The sequence below is a fragment of the Colius striatus genome, chromosome 5 (genome assembly GCF_028858725.1).
Source record: "Colius striatus isolate bColStr4 chromosome 5, bColStr4.1.hap1, whole genome shotgun sequence".
In the NCBI taxonomy this organism is placed as follows: domain Eukaryota; kingdom Metazoa; phylum Chordata; class Aves; order Coliiformes; family Coliidae; genus Colius; species Colius striatus.
This window is the reverse complement of record NC_084763.1, coordinates 22,231,141-22,258,335: the sequence shown is the minus strand read 5'-3', so window position 1 is coordinate 22,258,335 and position 27,195 is coordinate 22,231,141. Positions and strand designations below refer to the sequence as shown.

Here is a 27,195-nt window from a genome sequence, read left to right as displayed (position 1 = left end):
CTTGTTCGACTCACGCTATTAAGAGTGATTAAGTACTTTCATAGAGGTCATGCAGAAAATGAATGGCAGAACCAAGCACTGAAGAAAATCCAAAGCTTTTTTTACTAAGAGATACTTTTAAAGACATCCCAGAGCACAAACAGAAACAAGCAGAAGAAATACAATTAGTGGAAGGAATTTACATCAGGTAGTCATTATTTCCCATGAGTCTGAATGTACTTGGATATCGTTTCCAATGAACTCAGCAAACAGCTTGCTCAACAAGATCAGGAGTAAGGGTTTAGGATCTGGATTAAAAATACAGAAAACAAGTAAATGCTAGTATTTCCCTCTAGGGAAATCATCTCTACTAATTATTTGTCAACAGCTATCCTCAGTATTGTAGTTTAAGCTGCATTTATCAACATCACTCCCTGGTTCTGTTATCAGACAACTCAGTCACTTTTAGGAATTTCTTACTAAAATGCATCAGAGCAAAATTAAAGTTTTCAGTTATTATGAACTCTCTACAGAAAGGACAGAATTTATACAAATAACAAGGAAACTATCAATATTTGGATACAAATATATGCAAAGATCTCTGTTCATTCACAGGAATATCTCTGTTAATTGTGGAATTAGAGCTAAGGAAGTCATCAAACACAATGGCTGACACTTATTGTAACAATTTTCAAGTGTTGAAAGCTATTCAGAAATGTAATCAAGTGCACGCTAAAAGGAGATTTTTTTATTTATTACTGGTCTTAAGCCTTTAAGTTTCATGTATTTTTATGTAAAAACTATTTTTAACATTGTGCACAAATATCTTGACCTGTAAGTATTTTACTTACATCTTTAAAACGCACACGTTAATAATGACAAATCCAAACCAAATCACATTTTCTAACACACATATTTAGCTTTGACCAAAGTTTAAAGTGTTTGGGGTTTTTTTACTTTAAATAATTTTTGCTTCTGGTAGTGGCTGGAAAACTTAATGTGTGATTCTTATTCAAAATACAAAAGTACAAATGCTGTAAGGGACTGAAGATTTTCAGCTTTTTCCTATATTGTCTTGAAGTGTTGAGGCCTGAGCAACAGGCCCCAAATTAAAGCTGACCTCTAGATGAACCTCCCAACCAAACATTATAGAAAATTAGTGTCTGATTATTAGTGAAATATATATGACTATTAGTGAAAGATGTAGCTTAGACAGAATATAATTATTAGTGAAGATAGATGCCGTGAGAACATATTCTTTTGCTCGTTCAGAGGCAGGCTGTTAAGGCCATGAAACCAAGTGTCTGACCTTGTGTGAAAGTACGTGATCAAAGCCGAAAAAAGAAAATCCCTTGATTCCTCCCTGAGCCCTGGCCAGGCTTTGGGTGGGATCTCAACAGATAGTGAAATCAGATATTCCCACATCTGAAGTTTTGTAACGTTGTTTATTCAATAATACAAAAGCTGGTCCCTCTTGCAGCAACTTTGGAGATCTCACCTATGAGTGGACCCAAAGTATAGGACTTTCCAATTGCCAGGACAGGTTCTCCAAATCCTTGCTGCAACAGGGGCTCCCCTGTGTCTGCGGATTTCGGTGATGACAAGTAAGGCAATGGGTGATGTATTTTTCTTAACTACTATCCCTAACTTTATATAGTAATTCTCTCTGCTACTTTGCTAAATTTGCTGTATTATTTTGCTTGTTATCTTAGTGCTTTAGACATAAGTAAAAACCAGCCTTGTCTTTTGTGCTGATCCCGTCTATTAGCAGAACGAGTCTGGAGGGGAAAAAAGTATTTATGGTAAGTATAAATATTTTCTTTGTCAAGTGTTTATAATGATACATACAAGTGAAGCATCCCAAACTGTTCTACTCAAAATCAGTAATAATCTGCCAAATAGGAGATGTGGTTCTTCTTCCTCTGCTTGAGACACTCCATATGTCCTTTTAAATTGCTTCTTTTATTTCAGATATTTTTCATTTTGAGAAACCTTGAAGATGGCAGTGTCATAAACATGCTCTTAGTGAAGAAAGATATTTTTAAAGAGTAAATGGTCAATGATATATTTGTCAATTATCGTCTGGCATTGAACAAGTTATGGATGGGAGGAATCTCCTATTAAGATGCATTTTAAAAATTTGATGTAATTTTCTTTTCATTTGTTTGTAGTAAAAATAGATGAATCAAAATGAAATTTCTCTCACTACAAAGCTGATCTTTCAATGTCACTTCCAACCCTTAAGATTCTGTGATTCTGTGATCACTCACTCACCAGATAGTATGGCAGGTCATCACAGGCCATGCACAACGTCTCCTGTCTTTAATGGTCATGGCTTCTGTGTAGAGAGGACAGAGATTCTGCTTCTTCCTGTTTAAGTTATTTATCCTTCCATTTATGCATACTCTTGTTAGACTACACATTTGTAGTCTTTTAGAAATTACAAGCTTATAATGAATTTCGTTTTCCACAGTAGGGCTAGGACCAGAAATAGAAGGGTGCAAAGTTTCTCATTTAGGCTGTCAAGGCTGAAGGGATGAGCTGGGGTTCAGCTGTGCAAGATACAGCAAGGCAAGGAAATGCAGGAGAAAAATGCCACATAGAGCAGCTGTCTGGAATGGAATGAAAAGATGACAGACTGTGGCTGTTGTGTTGCTCAGCACAGCCACTCAGAAAGTACTCCCCAGATCAACCTGTGAGACAACTATCCAACCAGTGGTGAAACCCAAAATAAGCCTTGCAGTTGCTTGCAACATTGCACCAAGGAACCACCTAGAATGTTACACCAGTAGACTGTGTCTAGGACAAATGTAGAAGTTTACCTTTTCTGGAGAAGTGGATACATTGTTTGATCAATGCTAAAATGCATTTGTCAAGATTAAAAAATGTGATAACATAAAATGTTAATAGTTATGCAGATGGAATGTATGGAAAATAAACTTGTATTTATAGCTGTTTTGTAGAACATCGCAGTGTTAGCTACAAAAACATTTGAAGTGAATTTTCTGTATTTGAAACACTTCAAATAATCTTAGATTGGTGGATAATGAAACCCGGGAAAGGCACATCCTATATAATTTGGGGACAGTTTTGTCCCTGATGCTTTGCCCTTTCTGTGATCTTAGATGCAACTGTGAGGAGGAGGATTTCATGAGTGGAAGCAGGAAAAAAAAAAAGAGAAAAAAAGAGCAGTTTCAGTGCACTAGCCTTCACAAACCTCCTAGCAATTTGTACAGATGTCTTCTTGTAGTGGCCTTGTCCACTACCACGGTGTGCTCCAGAAGTGCCTTTGTTCCAATCTAGCATTGGAAAGGGAGCACTTCTTTCCTTTTTACCTATGCCTCTCAAAGACAAAAGAGGACACCTCTAATTCCTAGGCATGCAGCCCTATGGGACTCTTAATAAAATCTAATCCACAACAGTTTTCTGTAACTAGCTACCACTAGCCAAGAGGCAAGCATTATGTATTTCATTGTATTAAATGTATAAGAACTCTGTACCACAGGTTAAAACTTGATTGTTTCAGACTGGACCAGTGCATAAACTTCGTACCAGGTGAGTCCAGCTGCATAGGTAGAAGTGATTGCTGCTGTACTGTACAAATTCTGCTGTCATTATGTGGACCTTGTTTGGGAGTGAAAGAAAAGTCATAGGAACAAGATGAAACCAACTTTTTCTATCACTCTTGTAGTTTTTCATCTGGTGCTCCTTTTTGATCTAAATCAAAAGGTGGACAAAGTCTATTTCAGCATTAGCAATCTAAAATCAGATCTCAGCTGAGACTCATTTGCATGCATAATGAAAGCTATTTTCAAGTCTGGCTTTTTTTTTTTAAAGTAAATGCTTACTTTTTCATTTTTCTGGGGCACTACCTATGGCACTCTTGGCTCTGTTTTGTGCTTTGAAGTTCAAACTAGTGACCAACAGGAAATAGGTTTGGAGCACCCTCACTGCTGTGGAAGTAACTGGGGCAGACGCTTAGGACTGAGAGTTATTTAGTCTGATAAGCAATCAGGAGGGTATTTTCAGAATAATAAATCTCTGGACAGAAAGGACAGAGATCTAGAGCACAGATCATTGTGCCCCTGCCCTGATGAGCACAGATGCCACAACCCGTCAGTGACTTTCTACCAGTCTCGGAAGCCAATATTGCCATCATCCGGATCCAAGCAATACTCATTTCACCAGACTGCTCTATAATGAAGCAGGGCAATGATAACCCTGAAAAGGTTTCACCTGAAAGCACTGCCCAAAGGTCACTGGGCAGACAAGAGTTCACACTATGATTTTTATGTTATTCAGTGGCATCCTCATTCCTGAGGCATTTGCAGCCTGACAAAACAGGGGTGTCTCATCCAGCTGGCTAGGAGGCCCCTCAGCAGCAACTCACCCTACCAGGAACGAGGAAGGCTTGCTAGGGCGAGGCCATTAACATTTCTATCTATAAACTGCCTTGACAAACATCTAGAATAAGACAGATCTATTTATTTGCTTGTTTGTTTATTATTTTTCAGATGCTTGTAGTGCACAATCTGGGGCACAAGAAAGGAGGGCACCCATACAGCTCCAAGTGCTGGCCCCCATGAGGCTGCTGGACAGAAGCGGTTTGGCGGGTGGGTGGCTTTTGGTAGGGGAACCAGGCTGGCTGCATCTTTTCACCGTGCCATGGGGTTGCACTGTGACTTCCACTTGTAGAAATAACCGTTTCTGCGAAGGCATCGGCTTGGAGGGTGCGCCGGGCTGCAGCTGGACTTCATCCTCGCGCGAAGGCTGCCGCGCCTCAAGGGCGGGCGTGGAAAAAGGGGCCGGTGTGTGAGCGCCCGCGCGGGGCTCCCTCCCCGAGGAGAAAGCCCCCGGCGGCGGTTGGGCTGGGTCCTGGCGTGGGTCTCGGCCCGCGCTGCCGCCGGGGCGGGGCGTGGAGGGGCGGCAGCAGCGCTGCGGGGAGGCTGCTGTCAGAGTCGGCCGGAGGCGGCCGCGCTCACCTGAGCGCCCGCGCTCGCTTCAGGTTCGTCGGTCCGTCTCCCGCCCGGGGCGGCACGTGTTCAATTGCTACTTTTAAAATTGTATTCCCCCCGAGAAGCAGGACGGGCCTTTTTTCTCCTTAAGATCTGACCCTAGTTCCTTGCCCCCGCCTCCCAGCCAACTCCCACCTTCCGTAGAGGGGAAGCGGGCTGGCAGCCGCCGTACCTGGAGCCCTCTGCCCGGAGAGGAACGCGCCGCGCCGCCCCGGCCCCACGGCACCGATACTGGCACCGACCGCCGAGCAGGTGGGCGCGGGGAGTGCGCGACGCCAGGGCTGCCGGAGCCGGGGTGCCCGGCGCCTCCAGCCCCACCTTGCCGCCGCTGTCAGCCACAGGCGCCGGGCGAGCACCGCGGCGGCCGACGCGGCCCCAAGGCCGGAGCTCCCCCCGCGCCGCGGGCGCCGAGACTACTCGGCGGACAAAGTTGCTGCCGCGGCTTGTAACGGGCGCGGCGGCAGCGGCCGGGCATCGCCGCGCCCCTGCCCCGCTCCGCCGCCCCTCCGTGCGGGGCTCGGCCCCGGGCAGCGGCTCGGCCCCGGGCAGCGGCTCGCCGGCGGGCGCGGGGCTGGCGCGGATGCCCACGCCTTTGGGATGTGGTTTACGGCGGCAGAGGAAGCGTCGCCGCTTGTGAAGTACAGGTTTTGCGTAGTGCTGCTCTTCTGGTTTGCCATAATGGAGAACGGGCTATTTTCAGGCGGCGATAGGGAGGAAGAACTTTTTTTTCCTAGTTTTTGCCCTTGAAATAGATGCTCTGGAATAGATCAGCAGAGAAAAGGGAGAGTTGAGTAACAGTCAAAGCTACCGTGTATTAAATGCTTATGTACCTATTACAGCTGGAGAGGTGTTAGAAATACCCTCTTAAAGGTTTAATAATAACTAATATCGGTAAAAATAAGACTAAAATCTTGTCACTTATACATCAGCCTGTTTGTGCTAATACAGAGTGCCTGAACGTGTTGGTAGAGGCTAGCAAGAGGGGCTTTTGTTATTTTTCTTAGGGTTATTTTTCTTTGCAAACTCGGGGTTTGCAAAGGCATAGCAGTGGTAGGTTATGTCAAAGTACATTTATCTGCCCGTACCAGGAGGAGTGAAGGAAGGGCATGTTTGGCCGTTCAAGTTGGGGAGTTCTAGGAACAAGAAGGACACACTGGGCCAGCATGCCTTTTTTTTTTTTTCATTTGTTACTGAAAGTGGAATGTTGCTAAGTGAGATTTCTGAAAGGTAACATAATAATTCTGATTTATGAGGCATGACACTGAGATATAAAGGATTTCAACATAGAGTGGTCTTGGGACAATCTGAATTTATGGCTAAACTTCGCAAGTGCTTCTTCTGATTCAAGCAGTGAAATACTGCTGAAATTGACATTTCGGCAAAATTGCATGCTGCTTAAAACTAATTGTTGAACTACTTCCTGACACAATCAGTATTTTCCGTTTCTCCATCAGTATATCCAGCACAAACTGCTGTTTATTTAACAATCTGTGCTTGTATAATTATTGTTAAAGTCTTCAGTTTGCATCCTTTGTACTGAAAGACAAACCCCAGGCAAGATGACTGGAAACTAATACAACTTCATGGGCAATGGGACAGTTGATAGGTATGTGTGCATGAGGGTAGCTCCGGTTCCCTGCCTGCACCTGTGACTCAAAACAGCGTCCCGGCTGGGCTGCGCAGGCGCTGCTGCCACCCACGGCTCTCAAGGGACATTGCCCAACCTAAGGCGGAAAGATTTGAGTGAGTCTGCTTTCCCCTGATTCTGCGGACGAGGTAACGTACAAGAAGCTCGGTGTGGGACGCTTAAAGAGGATTGCGTAAGTGTGTTTTATTTCACTAGTAGAATGCTTAGGATGTTTCGCTGTAGATGGTGATGACAAACTGTGGGTTAGGCTGATAACCAGAAATTCTGTAGCAGTCGATTTTTTTTCCTGTAGAAGATCCTGGTCAAGGAATGGGGCTTAGCAACCAACGTGCAAACGCTCTTGATTTTGTAGGGATATTGTTATTAAGCATTTTGAAGTGTTACCTACAGTGTCTTAGGAAGATCGAGGCTCTGGTAGGCTAAATGGCATACAACATATGAAATCCCATGAAGGTGCAGGTACCTGTACCAGCTTGCAGTGTAAGTATGAAACATGCTTTAAAAAGAACCCCAAAACCCAAGAATATACATTCTGTGAAAACAGTGGTGTATAAATAGTTTGGTCAGCTTTTTGTACAGACTTTGGTTGCTTAGGGGCAGACACAAAGCTTAAATCATTAGCTGCGGTGCTCAAGTCATTGCTGATTTGGATCTGTTCCTGCAAGTGACTGAGATGCTCCTGAAATTCTGTCTCTGTGACTGGAAAGAGAAACATATGACTGTATTTGTCAAATCATATCATATAATACAGAGCAATGTCCTCCTTTTTATCCTGTCTCTCCATCTAGGTGGACCTACTTCTGCAGAGGGGTTGGACTTGATCTCTGAAGGTCCCTTCCAACCCCTAACATTCTATAACTCTATGATTCTATCAGCACCTCTAAAAGGACATAAATAAAGGTCCCTTTATATCTCAATTTCTGTTACTGCAGTACATCAGGAAGGACCATGCTAGGATTGTGTATGTTATGACTCCTGCATCTGAATTTGTGGAAAGTATTTAGGTAATTACTGTTTTTCAAACAGTAAATCAAAACATAGCAGTGTCATATCTCAGTAATCACACCATAAAAGTCAGCAGTCTTTGTTGAATCTCTTAACAGAATGTAGCATAGATCTTAATAGATGCTCATTATACTTAAAAAGAATAAATTTGTTGGTTGATGACATCAGTATTTTTGGAATTTCATTGTCCTCTGAAAAGAAGACCTTGAACTGAAAACATTATCTCTGTCATAACAAGTAGAAAAGTATTTGCACACTTCAAGGGATAGATGTTAAAAGCTTCAAAGTTGAAGGATATGATTTAGTAGATATTTATTTTATTTATAATGCAAACTGATTCAATGTTAACTAGTTTAATATTAATATTTAAAAATATTCCATCTCCAAAGAGAAGCAGAGCAGTGAAAGGATTGGCATCAAATTTCTTTGTATGTTTATTAGTTATAGCTTGCCTATAAGAATTAGGTGATTTTTCAGAAGCATCTACTTCTGTAGAAGCTGTTCTCCTCTGTGCTCAGACACTGGGACAAGTTCTGTTCGGTTATCATAAGTACGTGACACTGGACTAGCTCAGTTCAGCTCTCTTTCCCTTGACTTCTGTAAGTTACTGATCCTGGATGTGTGTGAGCATCGGCTGCATTAATATGTGGGTATTTTATGCCAACCATAGTAAGGTCTAATAAATGAGATCACAGATGAAATGCTGAAGCAGATAATTGCTTTGGGAAAATGATACTAGGTTCCTTTTATCAGAATAAATATTGCCACCTTCTTCAGAGTGTATGTAAAATCTATATCTAGCTATCTAAATAAACATAAAAATAAACTACAGTATCCAGTAAATTATTTTATCTTCAGTACTGTCCTCACACCAAGTTGCTAGTGACTGCTGTGCAGTTTTGAGATACAGCGTCCTGGAATGCCTTTACTACTGTTCTTGGAGATCTTCCTCAATTAGCTTGTGCACTTACACAGAGTAGTTAGCCTCTTTGAAAGACTGAAGCTTCCTGACAGTTGGATTATAGTAGCAAAACATTAATGAAACTTCGCAGGTGCTTTTTCATCTGTGGTCATCTTGCATTAGGGTTATCCCACTGGCTTTGTAACCAAGATGAATAGTAATATAAACAGCTATATGCTTGAATAGAAAAATGTCCTTGGGACTTTCTAATTGTAGAGAGACGAGTGTATTTTTAGACAAAATTGTATTCTTTTGAACGTACTCACTTTAATTTGACTTTGGCATATCATTGAGAGGACTCATTCCATATTGCACACATAATAGTTGAAAAGCTGCCTTTGGATTACTTCATAAGTTTCATAAGGTGTGAAAGGCATGTTTTCATGCCTTGGTAATTCGGACAACAGCTGAAATGGATTTACTTCAGACTGCCAGAAGTATCTCTCTCTCAAACAAGATTGTGTGTAAGGCGCATGATTCTTCTTTGTGTTGACCTTGTGTCATCTTTCAGCACCATTACACATGGGAATATAACCCTTTGGGTTGGGAATGCTCTCTGCCTGGGCTGGCTACAAAAAAATACCAATGTAACAGCTATACTATAACTACAGTCTAAGTGATAATGCAAAGGAAAACTGCACCAAAGGTCCGTCTCTACTAGATAAAGTTCACTAAACATAAGAACACAATATTCAATGTGAAAGCACTTACTCAATCTTAACGCTGCTCTTATAAATGTCTAAGAAAACTACCTCCTGTGTCTGCTCTGCCTCTATGTAGTGGATAAGCTATATCCTTCATTTATATTGTTGGCAACTGCAAGGTCTGCCTTGATAAATTAAAGGGTTGGCTGGAAATTACAATGCTTCTGCTTGATTCGTAAGAGAGGGATAAAATGCTTCATTCTAGATGAACAAGGTGAATGAAAGGGTTTAGAGACAGTAACACCTTTGCCTTGGTCCCTTTCATGAGCTGTATGCAGATATGTAAGTGACTGCTGTACCATTTCACTTATTCTGGTTACTGTATCATGTTTTACTGTCTTCAATATAAGTAACAAAAACAGAAAAAAGAGAGCAGAAGGTAGTACGGGATTACAAGGGAAGTCTTGGGATACTTTGTTCCTCCCTCATATCCTCTTGTTTGCAAGGTATTATTGCTTTCCCAACTGGCATGGTTCTGTGCAGTGAAAAATGCACATCCATCAGCACTACTGATAGCACATAAAAAAGTCCTGTCAGGTTTTGGGCTTTTGTCCAAGTCGGTTGCACTTCTGTTAGATGCTAAAGAAAAGAAATAACACTATATCTCTACAAAAGCTGTAGGTCTGCTGTTGTAGTTGAGTAGACACATGAAGAAAATCATGAGGCATGGAAAAGGCAAGCTAGGCTTATGTACCAGGAATATGGAGCAGGCTTTTAGCAGCTTATTTTCAGAGGGAGTGGGGATACATCAGTCACTGCAAAAATATGTCACATTCTGCCTAGGATTTGGACAGAAAGTTGCTTCAATTGCACTTGCATCAATTCAGTGGTGCAAGTGCAAACAGCTTAACACACGTTAGTGGTGATACTTGGGTTACTGCAGCTTGTGTTCATTTGAGTATTTCCAGAATTAAATCCTAAAGAACTGATTTTAGTGAAAACAAAGGACATTTAACATAGAAATGAAGAAGAGACAGATTAGTCCCCATATTAGTAAATTGACGGGGTAGAGACTGTTTGTGTAGCATGACAGGTGTGGGGCCCAACAAGGCATTTCATGCAGAATGAAAGCCTTTTTTAGTCTTGAAATTACTTAGTAGCAAGGAAATGATGCAAAAGCGGATTGTACAAAATATTCTTGGATCAAGTGGTCATGAGTTTACATTGATTTAACAGTAGGATAAATGATTCAGTGCCATGTGAGGATACTTGAGCTAGCACTGATCAAGCTGTACCAGGAGCTGCAAAGGCCAGTATAGCTGCAGAATGTGTATACTGTGGTTGCCTTGCTGCTTTCTTCTGCTCAGACTGTTTTACCTTGTTGCTTGTCTCCAAAAATTCAGTCTTGTATCCAGTCCATTATGTGAGACAGATAGGAGCACGTTCAGGAGTTGCAGTTTAATTTGTCAGGACATTAGGGCTAGCTTCTTTGTCATTGGAAATAGATTTGGAAAGGAAATCAAGTAATCACAACTTCACTAATATCCAAGATGAAAACTTCTCATTCTTTCTTTGAGGTAAACATTTTCCTGGCAACTTATTCCTGCAGGTGACCAGATCATCACATTTTTCATCCCTTATGAAAGACAATTCTCCTGACATATGCAGTGACCACAACCCATGCTGGGGCATGAGACTGATACCGTACTGTAGGCAAGAACGGCTCATGTTGACTTGCCAGATTTATTTTCCTTTTATTGCCAGTACTAGACTGTGTTTCTTAAGCTGGTATATATCAGCTTGATGTGGTATGCATGCATGTTTCTATAAATTTATATTTTCAAGATGGAGAGCTGCAAAAATAGGATCGCTGATGAAACATCATGTGTCTTAAAGTGAAAAGTTTAGAATTATTTGAGACATGGATTTTGGAACTCCTGTAGTCTTCTGATGCCCACGTTTGCAAATTCTTTTCTCTTGAGTGATGATTGAAAACAGACATTTGTTGAGCTGTGTGTAACAAATATAAAAAAGTAAGATGCTGGATACTGCCTTGTTTGGGTTTTCTATTTTTATGCTAGCTTACTTAATTGGAAAGCAAAACTTTCTCCTGTTAAGGGAATTGATTCAACAACTTGAGGAACTTCTTTGGTGGAAATCATTCTGTGTACAGGTGTATTTTTCAAATATCTTTATAGTATATGAATGATAGTAAATAAGTATACAAATCTCTATAAATATCTGCTTTGTTAATAATTATGTGTAAACACATAATTTATTTCTCTGCAGAGACTGCAAAACTTGCAAGTGTTAACTTGAAATGTCAGACCACTTCTGCTAAGAGAGCTTAAGCTCTGTTTGGACTGAAACTCTTGGGGAGTATAAAAGTAAACAGTCACCTTCAGAATGTGGCAGTGACCTTGAACTTTCCCTGAGCTGCAGTTTCTTTATTTAGCTTAAGCAAATGATTAACTTTGCTAATGACTGTATATAAAATTCATCATCATTTATACATCTAGCAGTGCAACGGGCCATGTCTGTCTTTGTGTTAATGTTACAGTATGTTACCCTTTCTATACATTGTTTCCTTTGCAATGTTATGTCTTTATGCCAGTCCTAGTTGCTTCTAATTTACCTCATTGGTCTTTGGGTGCTTTAACTTCAGGTTAACACTACAGTAGGCATAATATATTTCTTCTTCTATCTCATTCTTTTTTTCTTACTCCTTATTTAAAAGATGATGACAAATTCTCTTATTATTCTCCCTTGTAGCAATTAGTCTTCTCTGGCAGATCCTCACAGAGCAGAGGAAGCCAGACTCTGAAGTAGTCATGTATAGGGATGTGAAGTCATCTGTGCAGCTTGGCCTCTAAGGGGAGGTTTGTCAAGACATAGCACTTTAATTTCTAGCCTCGGTGCTGTAGGGAACCCAGCAGAGGTCTGCCCACAGCACACATGGAAGCAATGTGTAATCTGTGCTAGGTCAGCCCCGGCCAATCTGCTTCAGTGTCGTCAAGATCTTGACAGAACAATAAGAGTCGTGCTGGTTTTTCAGGCAGAAAGCGGATGCAGCCCTTTACTGGATCAAGCCTCCTGGGCATAGTCCAAGCTGAGGAGAATTTATGTTCCTTGGCTTCAGTGCAGGATATTGTTACATACTGTGAGGCAATCCCACAGACCCTGTGTGGACAAATGCTGCTTATGAGTGTTTAATTGGATATTAAACGAGGTAGAGCCCTCAAGGTTTTTACATTTCAATGGAACTGAAAAAGATGGATTCTGGCCTGGGTTGCAGTGATGTAAATGGCAATTGAGAGCAGTAATTTCTCTTAAATTGTACACAATCTCGATACATCTGCTAGGAAATAATGAAAGGCTGGGGTTTTCTTAGCTGTGGGAATATACACATGAATGTCTTAAAATTATATAGTAAGATGAGTATGTCTATGAATATTTGCTGTTCTTCTGTAAAAGAAAGTTGTAACACTCAAAAGAAAGTTGAAATCTCTCAAGTAACATCTCTTTTTTTGTGGACGAGCATATTTTTGAAGAGGAAAAAAGGGACTGAGAGGATAATGAGAGGCTCTACCTTGAGTATTCCTTCTTCTGTTCTCTAAACACAAAAAGTCGTTGACACTGAAAGCAGTAGAAAGGAATGTAGCATCTGATGCTTAAAAATTACATAGTTTGATTCCGTTATAATTGAAATCTAAACTAGTTCATTCCAAACAGAAGCTTTTTCCAGGTCTTTTCCAGCTATGTGATTGTGAGAACAGAAAAATTGATCCACACTTTTCTCCCCTTCCCCTTCCCCTTCCCCTTCCCCTTCCCCTTCCCCTTCCCCTTCCCCTTCCCCTTCCCCTTCCCCTTCCCCTTCCCCTTCCCCTTCCCCTTCCCCGCATGTGTTGTACTATCTTTAAAAGATTTGTGCTGTTCTGGTACCAGCTATTTCAGCTGTTCCTCAATGATGCTGGACAGGAACAAATGGGGACACAATTTGGCTCATTGTCTGGTTTTCAGATGATGAAAGTGAGCAAATGCTTATCGATGCTGTTTCTCCTGTGTAATCTTGAAATTCTTTTCTTTTTCTCTCTAAAATATAGAGTCTTAAAAGCTGTAACTCAAAACAATATAGTTAATGGGAAAATTATATTTGGTTACATAAAAGCTGATTAAAAGTTAAAACCAGAGTTTGTGGTCTACTTTTTTCCTTCAGTTTTTAATCTAGGAAATAAGACCAATATTTTTAGATAAGCTTCCCTGTATACCTTTGAAATATCTACCTCAGCCTTCACTAGGAAGCAAAAACATGTGTGAATTTCCCCAAAGCTGAAGTACCGGCCTCAGAGTGCACAGGTGCAGTGTTTGCAAATCCAGTATTGAAGAATCCATTGTTTTGCAATCCTTTCTCCAAACTGGTTGCAAGGGTTGTATTTTCAGTTCCAACCATCTTGTTTTGTATTAATGACTGCACCACTTAAGGAACTAAGATCTATGATCACTGAAAAAAAAAATTGCTGCTAGTTAAGAAATATTTTTGTCCATAAATGTATATTTTCTGCATTTAAATACATGTTGGGTTTTTTTGGTTTTTTTTCTGCTGCCTTTTTCCTACTAGATGTTGCTCTAAGTTGAAGGGACAACTCTCTTTCTGTTCTGGGTGAAGGTATTTTAGCCCAGGCTTCACAGACAGACCTGTGCTGATTCTGCTGAGTGTCAGTGTGGCAGGAGACTTGTAAGGTGCTGTCCAAACTGCATTGTTTCTTAGTGTGGCTCAGTGCTCCCAGCAAGACTTTGGCTTAGTGTGAGCCAAGCATTGTGACAGTGACACTTTGGAAGGCAGTAACCTTTGGGAAATGCTTGGATCAGAGCTGTGTACATCTAGTAGCTGAGTAAGGTGAGACCAAATCTACATGAAAGCTTAGGCAGAGGTATTGAGTTTCTGACAGGTGACTTCAGCACAGAGGGAGCACTCTGTGAAGAAAGATAGATCTGTACCTACTCTGTCTTGCCTGACATTTCAAAATCATAGAATCATAGAATGGTAAGGTTGGAAGGGATCTTTAAAGATCATCTAGTCGAACCCCCCTGCAGAAGCAGGTTCACCTAGATCAGGTCACATAGGAACATGGGGGTGGGTCTTGAAGACCTCCAAGGAAGGAGACTCCACACCTTCCCTGGGCAGCCCGTTCCACTGCTCCCTCACCCTTAGGTGATGGATCTATGATTTAACCAATACCAATGAAAGTATGGATGAAGACTTTATTTGGGCCTTCAGAAATTTGGAGCTTGAGTTCTACATTGAGAATTGCATCATGGTTCTTAAACTCATCTGATATTCAAACAAGTCCTATGAGAAGAAGCAAGGAACAATCTGTGATGCCTGAAATTAGCTTTGGAATTACCCTTACCAGGGGAACAAATCAGAGATTTGTTTGAGATCAGAGAATAGTAATAATGTTCACTGACTGACGAGATGACTTTTGAGAAGTCAAAAAGTATAACTAGTTCTTGTAAATGCACTTCCGAATTTTAATTCTTATATTTCACAGAGTTGATGCTGAGGAGCAGGAGAAATTGTTTTGCTTGGTACAGAGTAGTCATCTGCAGTGGAGTACAAATTGGATCAAACTCAGAAAAGGAGAAATTAGGCTGAGTGTCAGGCAATCTGAAATATGGGAGTTATTTGACTGTTAAAGAGCTTCCCAAGGGAAATAATACAAGCCACGTTATGTGGGACACCTAAAATTAGATTTCAGAAAGCACAAAAAAAAAAGGTACAACCCTACTTTGGTAGGGAGGTGGACTAGAAAAGTCAGGGTTTGAGATTTTCCTCTCTTTTTTTTGCAGTAAATTCTGCAGTTGTTGGACCCGATTCTGTGGTGTGGAAGTCAAGGGAAGATTTACATTACTTTTTACCTGAAAAAACTGAGTTTAGCACACAGGCTTCTCCCCTCCACCCATTGCCAACTCTTTAAACTGTATCTTTTTATTTCTGTCCCTCGAGTATAGTTGAGACCCTTCTTTTCTAATGATAATACGTGTCTTTAGAGGAGAAAGGACATATGTGCCTTAAGGACCCTTTGTGGTATTTTCTTCTTGTCTGGCTCCTAACAGACACTAGAACTGATCAACGTGGTACTCCTTTTTTGATTTTAATTCTGAATTTATTTAGCTTTTAAGTGCAAGTTCATAACTATAGTGATTCTATAACCCTGGCATGTTGTGGTTACCTTCTGAGTAGGGGGCCTACAAGAAAGCCAGGGAGGGACTTTTTACAAGTTCACATAGCAACAGGGCAAGGGGTAATGGCTTTAAGCTGACAAAGGGCAGAGATTAGATATTAAGAAGCTCTTTACTGTGAGGGTGGTGAGGCATTGGCACAGGTTGCCTGGAGTTGCTGTGGCTTTTCCATCCCTGAAAAAGTGTTCAAGGCCAGTTTGGATGGGGTTTTGAGTAACCTGGTCTAGCGGAAGGTGTCCTTGCCTATGGGAGAAGGACTGGAACTAGATGATCATTAAGGTCCCTTCCAACTCAAACCACTCTGTGATTCTATGAAATTACCAACCATATTTTAGCAACTTACTGGGGAGGGAGAAGAGGCAAGTGAAGTACAGCCTTTAACCAAGGAATAGAGGTCTCCAAATAACTTGTGTTGAAATACTGAAAGTGTTGCTGTCTTCTCCAGAATTTTCTTTGCTCATGTGAGATTGGGGCAATAATATGAAAGAGGTTCTCATAGCCAATCCTGTGTGTTTAAATGTGTCGAATGTGCAGCTAAAGAGTCAATTCAATTTTAAATTCTTTTGTGAGTAGATAAAAGTAGGCACCTTCAGTCCTTCTTTTCTATCAGTGTATTCTTGTGTGAATAACAGTACTTCTTCTGCCAAAGCTCACTTGAACACATAGAACCCTTCTGTAGAAAATGCTTCTTCGTTGTGTAGCTATTAGATGTGATCACCCTCCCACTGTAATAGTACTGGTATGTACAAAAACATACCAAAGTCAGGACGTCAAGGCTCTGAGTTTGTGCTAAGAGACAAAGGAAGGCACATCTGCAGAACTTTCTGAAAGATAGTTCGTTTGTAGGGGATTTAAAACATCATGGGAGCAAAGCTATAGGGCATCTCCAATATTTCATTCCAGGCTTGTGGGTTATATCACCCTTGAAATGCATTTTTCTCCTCTATCACTGGAGAAGATGATTCAGGATAGGGAAGAAGGGATACATAGTGAAGCAAACACATCCTCTGTGCTGAATTTTGGGTTGTTTTGGTGGCCACAGTCTCTGGTCTTGGAACTTAACCTGCAGCACTTAGTGGAACGAGTGCTGGGGCAGGGATTGGGGAAGAGAGGCAGCTAGAGAAGTTGTCTGATTGCATTTCAGATTGTGACTTCTAAATACCAAGCGCTGATTCCCATTTCCTTTCTCCCACTGCTGCTCGCCTCCAGTGTGCTTTACCTCCTGCTGCCATGCACATGGTCTGCCACAGAAGCGTGGGTTGTATTTTTTTCTAATTTGACTAAGAGCATGTTTCCCAATCTAAATCCTTAATGAAGACAAAAGGCCTGTATTGCAGGGTAGGAAGACACTAACCTGAAACATATTATTAGCGGGGAAGTCTCATTCTCCTTATGTCCATGTTTTTGAATGACTTAATTGAGGAAAAGAGGTATCTTTGGATAATAGTTTTTTTCCATAGGGCAACAATGGGAGGGGAATGGTGGAGGTGCTACAATGTGGTTTTCATTGAAAGCTTCACTAAGCTATTATTAAAGTGATTGTAACCAATTATGTTACAGATCCAGAGTGCCTTGGTATGCTGGTCCTCTCAAGGAATAAAGCAAGTGTTGCAGCAGCTCTGCATATTTAATTTTTGATCGATCTCTCATAAAGTATTTTACAAGATACAGCAGAAGGAAAATATTCAGATATTATCTGGATATTGTTCACCTACACTTGATGGGAAGTGGACAAGGCTGCATGTATATTTTAACTTCGTTGGCTCTTTTGATCTCTCCCTCTTTAACAAAACAACCAACTAGTCCCTTAAAGATTGTAATGCCCTATTTCTCTCTTGTCTTTTCTCCTGAACTTCTCCAGATTGTCTGGAGAACTGTCTCATGCCTCCTGCTTACACAGGTGATTCTTAAACTACTTGACCAAAAGGTTTCACACTGGTTTTGACACTGTTTCACATGATGTTGTGAAGAGTCTCTGAAGACAGTTGTGACACAATGGACATAAAACTAGATGTAAAACCATGTTCAGAGCATTTACTCAAGAGTCACTATAAAAATAAAAGAGGTTATCAAGTATGATGTGCAGAAAGCTGTCTTCAGCACTGCCCAATATGCTTGTTTGCAATTTTACTGAGGAATTTTGCTAAGCCAGCAATGTGCCCTCGTGGCCAAGAAGGCATTCTGGGGTGCATCAAGAAGAGTGTGGCCAGCAGGTTGAGAGAGGTTCTCTTCCCCCTTTACTCTGCCCTGGTGAGGCCTCATCTGTGTCCAGTTCTGAGCTCCCCAGCACAAGAGGGACAGGGAACTTTGGAAAGAGTCCAGTACAGGGCCACCAGGATGATCAGGGCACTGGAACATCTTCCTTATGAGGAAAGGCTGCAGGAACTGGGGCTGTTTAGTCTAGAAAAGTGGAGACTGATGGGGGATCTCATTAATCTCTAAATGGTGGGTGTCGGGAGGCTGGGACATCCCTTTTTTCTATTGTTTCTAGCAAAAGGACAAGGGGTAATGGGATGAAGCTGGAACACAAAAAGTTCTGTTTAAGCATAAGGAAAAACTATTTCACTGTTCAGGTGAGGGAGCCCTCACACAGGCTGCCCAGGGAGGGTGTGTGTCTCCTGCCTTGGAGGGTCCTCAAGACCTCCCTGGATGCATTCCTGTGTGACCTAATGTAAGTGAATCTGCTTATGCAGGGGAGTTGGACTAGATGATCTCTAAAGTTCCCTTCTTTACCCTACCGTTCTATGATTCTATGAAGTAAAGGGGGTTGCTTTTAATTTTGCAGATGATTTCAGCTGAGAGGGGATGCAGTCATGTCAGGGTTTGAGTTAGAGATGAAAATCAGTGAATGATGAAAAAAAGAAGCATGTACATTCCATTGGAAGATATGTCTTTTTCATCAGTGTATTACTAATGAATTGTGAAAATGTAACACTTTTAAATGGCAGGAAAAACACATGTGACTTTAATACTTGAAATATCTGGTCGTTATATGTTGTCATCTGGTAACAGAAGCTTCAATTTTTAGAATTATTTCTTTATTATTCAATCATATCTCTTTATAAATTATTTTTTCTTTCTTTGTAACACTGAAGCAAGTCCAGTGAACTTACAAGGTTCCTTACTCTGTCCTTAAAGCAGCAAGTCTCTGGCTTAAAGTCAACAGAGTTTTTGTCCCTACAGGAGTGTCTCCATGTGGTTGACTGTGGTTTGTTCTCTGCAGAACTGCATTTCAGGGCTTATGGGCTAGATTAAGGCATGGCATAAGAGTTAAAGCTGGACAGACTGGCATGTATGCATTTGGTATTTGTGGCACTGGTCCAGATCTGTGAGCTTGCTCTTTAGATGAATGTTGTCATCAGATAACTGTAATGAGGCTGTTCGTACTGTAGTTTTAGAAGCAGTGTGGTATATAAGTCTTCAGTCTGCTGAGAGCTAGAAATCTGGCTGATCTTCAGCTTACAGTGTATAAACACGTTCCTCTTCTTTTAATTTGTATTTTCCCACTTTCCTTTCTATTCCCTTCCTTCCCCTCAAGGACATAGACTTTGGCTATATTTTTCACAACTGCTCGAATCAAGAAACCTTAACGGATGCCTGTGCCACCACCGCCACCTCCTCCTCCGCCGCCACCGCCTCCACCACCTTCTGGAGGGCCCCCTCCACCTCCACCTCTGGTAAGACTGACTTTTCGTTTCTATTAGCAGAAGCTTAGCTACAGTAGCCAGCTCAGAGCCCCCAGAATTTTGACATGGATGTTCATAGTAAATATCTTAGGCAGATCCTTGCTTTGCTGTCTTTTGTTCTTCTGTTTGTTAGAGCAGTGGGTGTGGGTGTGTGAGATGACCACCGGAGTGCGGGAAGAAGGTATTAGAATGTCAGTCATAAATATGTATGATTTATAAATAGATGCATATATGTATATTAGGGCCTGTGGTTGAACATTTTTTTAGCAGCAGTGGGGGATCAGAAAGTTTGGAGGCAACTGCATTAGAATGCATCTGGTGAGATTGTAGCTTTTGTGAATACTTCTCCAGCCACAGGGAACTCAGTTTTGTATTGGTAATGTGCAGGCAGTGAGCATTAATTCCTTCATCCTCTTTCTTATAGCTCCTATGAAGCCTCCCAGTGTTCAGCTGTAGGTGTTGCTCTTTGCAGCACATACCATCTTCCTGGGGACACAGCACAATGTGCTTTTGTACATGTGCAGGAACAATTACCGCTTCTAACAGGTCATTACTCTGTGTCAAAGCAGAACATGTGCCCTGCCAGCACGTTTGCAGTAAAGAGGAGGATGCTCTGAGTGGAGTTTCAGGGTGTTACATTTTCATACCTTCACAATCAATTATTGTACCTATGGTAAAACACATTGAAGTAATTCCTTGTGTTCTGCAATCATTTGTTTGTAGCCTGTTTCTGCACTGAAATTCATAGACTGTTTCTGACATGGTGAAACCTGATACAGTTGTCTTCAAGACGTAACATCCCTCCTGACTCCTTTTCATATCTTTTTCTGTCACTGCTGTACTTGTTATTTGCAGTGTATGTTATTTGTTAGTCCCTGTGGCAAACAGTACCTGATGCTTCAAGTGTACTTCAGTTCTTTTTCTATTTGTTGTTATTAAGAACTTTGTTTCTCCCTTACATTCTCTGGCATCTCTGCCTGTCTTGTTCCCATGAAAATCTGTTAATTCTGTTACATAGTGTTCTTTTCTTCTTCCAGAAGGAGATTTCCTTGCGTATTTCTCTCTGCTACTTTGCATTTTGTGAAACTCTGAATGAGTTGTGGAGATGAAGAGGAGAAAAATAAAGATGGCAGATGAAGTAAACAGTGCTTAATTCCTTTTATCATTCTGTTTTAACTTTGGGCACCATGAGATGTGTTTCCAACTAGCAGCTCTTCTGGGTTGGTACTAAAGTAAGTGGGCTGAATTTTGTGAGCAACTTAATGCCCATAGCTGCAATTAAAATCAACAGAAGCTTCAAGTACTCTTATCCTAATAAATTTAGCTCAGTGAAATCTAGAGAAATTTTTAGACTACTCTAACATATGCCAATCATAAGTGACCTGAGAAAGTTAAGAGGACCCCTAAGGACCTGTATGAACAAGTTTGGGGTTTTTTGTTTCTCCTCCTTTTCTGACAACTGAACTCAGTACCATCATAGGGTTTTGATGCATGAAGGCTTATACTATATTTCAGTTAGATCATTCTGTTTCAAATGTGACTTCTGTGCATAAGACATACAGAAATCAGGGTCAGTTTATCTTGAGGATACGACACAAAGTAACCATATTATGTCTGATATTAAAGACTCCCTGTAGGAAGTGTTGACACTAAGAAGAGCACATGAACCAACATCAAGAGCTAGTTCAACGTGGCAGATTATTGTTTTTTCTGTAACAACGAAAGGATTTTTCCCTGTCAGGATTGAATCCCTGAATTCCCTGAGAGAGGGCTAATTTTGAGAGGATCTGTAGTCTGCCCGGTGAGTTCAGAAGTGCAATCTAAGAGTCAGCTCTCCAGTTAGTACCAACTTGCAGAGTCAAATCTAATACTTGGAGAATCCGTGAGAACTTGCTACAGACCCTGTTTTCTTTTACTAGAAAGCTATTAGAAATTTGTGCTTGCCTCTTACAGCTGCTAAACTGCCCAGCTGTTGTTACAGCTGCTAAATTCAGTTCAATGATGGAAGAAGAAAAATATCCTAACAGGCATGTGGCTTTAAGGAAAACTTTCAAAACAAAGAAGTTTTATTTGGCCAACACCTGGCAATGTTCCAAAGTAAATAGCACTGTGATTTTTATTGTACTGTTATAATTAAACCAGAGTAACATTTACATGTTAGCAATTAAAAGTTAGGGTTTCATTTCCCTACTGATGTGTGGATGAGCCACTAGTTTAACTTACGTTATTATGTTAAAGGAGAAATGTTTGTGCATAGGTTGAGGTTTTAGAATTGTGTCATTTTGCATGATGCCATTGCATGGGTACCATAGGATCACCTTGCTTTTCCAATTATATGGATAAAAGCTGTACGTTCATTGTGAAGAGACTTTTAGCAGAAGTAGTCACAGTATGATCTTTCTTTTCCTGCACATTTTCTTAATGAATATTATGAGCCATGGTACCAAATGATTTTGCAGTCCTTGCTTCATTGAAATCCTAAGCACTGTTGCCACTGGACTTTTTTTGTACTGTTAACTCCCTCTTAAGGCAGAAGAAAGTTTGTTTCTATCCTACTGTTTTCAAAGATTTTGGACTTACAGATATTCTGTAAGTACTCGTGCTGAATTCTGGTCACCAAAGCTGTTACAAGGCAATCATGATTTGGAGAAGGTGTTTGAGGCATGCAAGGAGCCACCTGTCCCCAACAGCTGAAAAGCTACTGGCTGTTAGAGCTTACTTAAAAGGAAACAAAGTGGATTTTTCAGAGAGGAATGGAAGGGTATCTGCAGTAGCAAATTTAGGGGACTGAGTCAAAATGTAAATATAGTTAATTGAGCCTGTCTTCAAATGCCTGCCTTCTGCAGGGTCAGAGGTAAAGATGAGAGGCTTGAGTAGGCAAAAAGAATCCCTGTGCCCTGGTATATTTCCTGGCACTGGCTTACAGAATTCAGATCTTTTCTGTTTCCATTTTTCCTTCTACCTTAATAAATGGAACTTAAAAAGGAGGCATTAAGATGCTTGTTCTAAAGATATTTCCATTTTGGTAGGCATATGCGTGTCACATAAGGTGAATTTTTTCAAGGTTTGTTGCTTTTTGGGGAAGAATGTGTTGGGGTTTAGGCTTTTAGAGTTTTCTGTTCCTAAAAACTTCTTTTTACCTCTTTTCTGTTTCTTTTACCCTTCATGCCTTTTAATTTGGCATATGAGGCATCCTGGTTACCTTTGGTTTGTCATATTTCCTGGATTAGATGCCACCACGGAGACAGATTAAAAATTTTCTGTGCTTAATCTCTCAAGGGAAGATCAGGAGATAAATTTGCTTTGGTAAACCACATCCACTTTTTATGTGCAGTAGAGGCTGCTCACTGTTGTGTAGCCTTTGTCAGTACATATGGATTCCTAGTGTTATGATCAGTCATTACCTATTAAAATGTTAATATTGAAGGAAGCGTAGATGCATCGTAGCCCTGCTGGGCTGTGTCTCATTCAGAGAAGATGTTTGTTTAATGATTCGTATGTTTATGGAGTTTAAGAAAATACTTCTGTTCTCTATAGAATTGTTATTATCAAAGTCTTAGCATGGAAATTAACCCCCAAATCAGCCAGGAAAATTGCACCAGGAGTTCTTTTGCCTTACTAACATACTGAAAACTAGGAGAGCAGGAGAAGAAAGAATTATGTCACAGAAATTTGAAACTTCAAATAGTGCTAAATGCTAGACTGGCATGTAGATTAATCTTAAAGATTACCTCACTCTTATTTAGTTAAAAAAAAATAAAATTTCTGTTATAGGTAAACATATGTCAGTATTTACCAAGTTTCTTATTCTGACCTTATTTTCTACTGCTGTCATAAAAAAATCAGAAAAGCAATTCCTCATGATACCTTTCTGCATAATTTACACAGAGGTAGGATTTCCAAGGTTAAGAAAAACATCAGCTGATAGTTTTCCACAGGGGATTTTTTTTCCTCCTTTGTGCAGTTGTCAGAGTGCAAACCCTGTCGAGCTGTTTCCTTCAACCTTCCCAAGAAATTCAGAGAGCTACAGTGCTTATCTGAAGTTGTGTGGGAGTTGGTTTTTGCTCCTACTGTTCTTTGCAAAGAGAAAAAACAACGCATGTAAAACAGCTTGGCTGAAGATAATGATGATTTATGGTATATAGATTCAGTCTTACCAAATATAAAATGAGAGAACGTGCACATAGCAGTGTGCGTAAACACATGTGTGCTTTTGCTGGTGGTTTCTTGTAAAAATTCAGGTGATTTCTCAAGTTGTCATTCAGACCTCTAGACATGCAAGGGTAATGCTGAAGGAACAGAATCATGCATAGTCCCAATTACAAAATAGGTAGGAATGTGTTTATTCAAATATTACACAAACTCTGAGCAAGATAATACTAAGTACTTTGTCACAAAGTTCCTAAGTCTGGAGGTACTAAATGGTGCTGTTTATTGCTGAAGGGTAAAATGTACTGCAGTGAGACACAGTGCAGGCTTGGTAAGCTTGGTGAGGCCTGGCCATCATACAGACTGCTAGGGGCTGGGCAAAGTGCAGCTGAAATTTCTGAGAATGCTTTGCTCCAGACAAAATAAAGGAAATAAAATTTTAGTGTTTTAATGATGCATCTCATCTCACACCAGTCTGCTTTTATAAAGAAGTGAGAGGCAATTATGTAAAACAAATGCTGTGTCTCTGTGTGCTTTATTTGACTTAATCTTTAGATAGCAGAAAATGTGGGATTGCATAGCTATGGCATCTCAAAGTGTGGCTGCTGTAGCTTTCTACTCTTGTAGTTAACAAATATAGGAAAGGTGAGTGGCAGCTATGAAAGGCAGGGAAGATGTGAAGAAAACATTAGGCTGGCATTGCTCCATGTGTTTCACCTGGAGAGGTACAGGGACACATACTGCATATATTCTTGTGTGTTAACCTTCCCAAATGCTTTCCTTGAGACCTTAGGTCACCACTTTTCATGTATGTAGGTGGTGAGTTCTGCTCTGCAGATTTCTCAGAAGCCGTTGTGTGTTGTCCATGTTGTGGATGGAATGGAAAGTATTTAAATGTATCTTTAAATTACATTAAATTAATTGTAATTTAAATTACAATTGCAGTGTGTTGCTGAGGCACCAGCTGTAAGTGATCCAGCCCAGGTAGTAGAACCAGCTTAACTGCAGAGAGGTAATAGGTTAATTTACCATTCCAGTCACAAGGTAATATTGCCCTGAAAAATCAGTTTCTCCTGTAGCATATGCAGGGGCTACATATTAAATTCCATCTGTCAATTAAGATTACACTTGTAACTTTGTAATTAAAAGAGAGATCAGAATTATAGCGATCCTTGAGTTGGACTTCTGCACATGTCTGGAAGGTGACAATGCAAGAAGTGTTAGTTTCTTGCTCTTCTGCCTTGGGCCAACATTAATTTTGTGTGAATGCTAAAAAGCAGCTCAGAACAACCAGTAGCTTCTGCACAGGTAACTGGGTAGGAGAAATGGCCTAATGCTCTTAGACCAGAGCAAGATTAAATTGCAATACTTGTAGATTGTCACATCTTGAATATTTGGTTATCACCACTGATAGTAGCCCCTGTCATTCTGGGGCCCTGCTGTGGTAGGCAGAAGAAACGGTGGTAGCATCCCTGGCTCCCACAGCAGCATTGTCAACCTTGAGCTGTTGAACATTTTTCATTGCAATGACAGGGTCTCAGGTTTTCTCATGTGTCAGAACTTTCATTTCTGTTTTCATGACTGCAGAGGAAGTTGTGGGAATTTGAATCCCAGAAATTTAGAAATCAGAAGCTGAAGTTTAAGTGATTTTTTTTTTTAAGCCAGACTCAGGGTATTTGTGGTATCTGACCTTCTGAACTTACTGGGAAATGCTTTTAGAGAAGTTTTGATTTTACTCTGCCTCTATTCTGGTGGCTCCTGTTACTGCGTTTTTTTCTTTTAAGTGAAAGAACAGCCGGGGTTTATGTTTAAAATGTGAATGTCAAAGTTAAATACCCATAGAAAAGCTAAATGGCTCAGCAGGCATTAATCATCCTATTGATTCTGTTGCATTTTAGGATTCAGGTACAGAAATTTAGCAGCCCACGCTGGAAGATTTTAAGTGCACCCTTGTTAATAAGCCCACTGCTCCCTTCGTAGTAGGAAAAATTGAACCTCTAAGTGTAGAAGATTTTACATTGTCTGATGGAATGGTGCTAGAAGAGGGTTGTATTGGGTGCAGTGGCACTAAGTACTGGTGGTGTTTGAAACAAGCACTGGAATATAGATGTAGAAGAGAGTAACTCCTGCTATGCTGTCTTTTCTCTTCTGTTCCCTAACATTGTGTCTGCTGGTACACTGTAAGGAGGTAGATGCTAGTGCTGAGCAGTCGCTGGGTTCTGCTCACACTGAAACACCTCATGACGTGGGACTGATGCCAGGATTAGGCAGTAGCTAAAAAGAGATCTGTAACAACTTTTGCACCATGTTTCCCTTGCCAGCAGTTGGGGAACAAGGCTGATGTAGACACAGCCTATCTAAGCACACATATTGCTCCATGACCTTTTCAACCCGGCAGATTCCAATCGCAGGACTTTGTGTGATGGAGACTGAGATCATGGTTACTCATTATGGAGCTGGGTGTAGATGCAATCGTGAAATGCTGGCCCTGTCATTCTCTTGAAACAATGACTTCATTAGCTGCCAGGAAGCTATTTGGCAGGTCTCCTCGTGTGGATTCCCTCAGAAAAGTAGGCTGGAGAGTGACCCCTCGCACGGGAAGGGTTTGAAGCTCAGCTTGCTAGAAGGCTGAGAGATTGCTGTGTTTACCCAGTGAGACCAAGTGCCAAGAAATAATTAGTTTCATCCTATGCTACACAGCAGAAACACAAGAAGTGGCTCTGATCTTGTGATTCAGTGTACAGGTGGAGTCTTGCACCATGGTGAGGTTTCCCCTAACTAAAAAGCTTCAAATCAGAGGTCAAGGCTCTATTGTGAAGAGACAAACCAAAACTCGCACGTACTCTTTATAAACAAACGGTTTAAAATATTTGAAATGAAAGAAGTCACCTGCTTTGTTGTTGAGACTTGTTGCATTTTTCCTTATGCCGGAAAGATTGACTTGATTATTTTATTTTGCATTTGCCAGTGCATGAGTGATAGCACACCTGATGCATATTGAAGGATGACAACATTTTTCTCTGGTTTACTTCTGTTTGTGACTCGCTCGAGCCTGCATTTATTTTGTTATTTTAATCAGTTCTTGGGTTTTGTTGCAATTGCATTTCTGGGCACATTCCAAGAGGGAGACTTTATCTGCCAGTTTGAGAACTCTTTGTAAAAGCAATGCTCTTGCCTGCTGGGCAGACTGCTTCTGCTGCAAATATAAAATCATGAATTCTCAGCTTAGTTCTTATCTAGTGGGAAAACAAGTTCCTCTGGTGTTTCCGATTTCAGGCTGGGCTACAGATGCATAGATGACTTTTATATTCCTATTCTATGTCAAAGACCCCCTGGCTAGCATATGCTGAAATTTCATTGGTCGTCTTCTACATTGTACCTTACTCCAAAACAACCTCATTCTTTGAATAAAATGTTATGACATTGTAGTTTGCTAGAATGTTTTGGCATCTTATTGTCATTATTGTTTTTTCCCCGTCAGTTATTTTTTTGAAAAGGATACGGTCTTTTAAGCACTACATTAATTTAAATACATTGGTCCTGCTGGTTACAGGGATCGGCAGCCTGTGTTTAAGTGGAAAGAAGCTATGGTATAAATTGCTCGCAAGCAAGGTCTCCTCTGTTCTTAGTCCATTCTTTTTCATCATTAGTATTCCCAGAAGGGTATTTTAGCAGGATGTGGTCCCTTGAAGGGCACAGATGTAGAGTAAGGGGCTTTAAAACTGTTACGAGACTAACCCCATGCCTGGCTTTCCTTTGAAGGAGCAGGAGGCTTATGGCTGGTTGGGGACCCAGTTGTCATCTCTCGCTCCATGCTCTCCTACTTTGGAGAGCTGTGCTATGCCATATGGGCCGTGAAAACACT

At 40.8% G+C, this 27,195-nt stretch overlaps 1 protein-coding gene across 2 annotated transcripts in view; it reads left to right on the top strand.

Moving 5' to 3' along the window:
- The first annotated feature begins 4,949 nt into the window (after positions 1–4,949).
- WIPF3 (WAS/WASL interacting protein family member 3) overlaps positions 4,950–27,195 on the top strand; it is a 35,128-nt gene continuing 12,882 nt past the window's right edge. For both annotated transcript variants that reach the window (XR_009818785.1, XM_061996745.1), the window contains exons 1-2: positions 4,950–5,246; positions 19,034–19,172. Coding sequence is in view for 1 of the 2 variants with exons in the window: in XM_061996745.1 (XP_061852729.1) it covers positions 19,089–19,172 (84 nt within the window). In the remaining variant the exon portion in view is untranslated. The remainder of the gene's footprint in view (positions 5,247–19,033; positions 19,173–27,195) is intronic.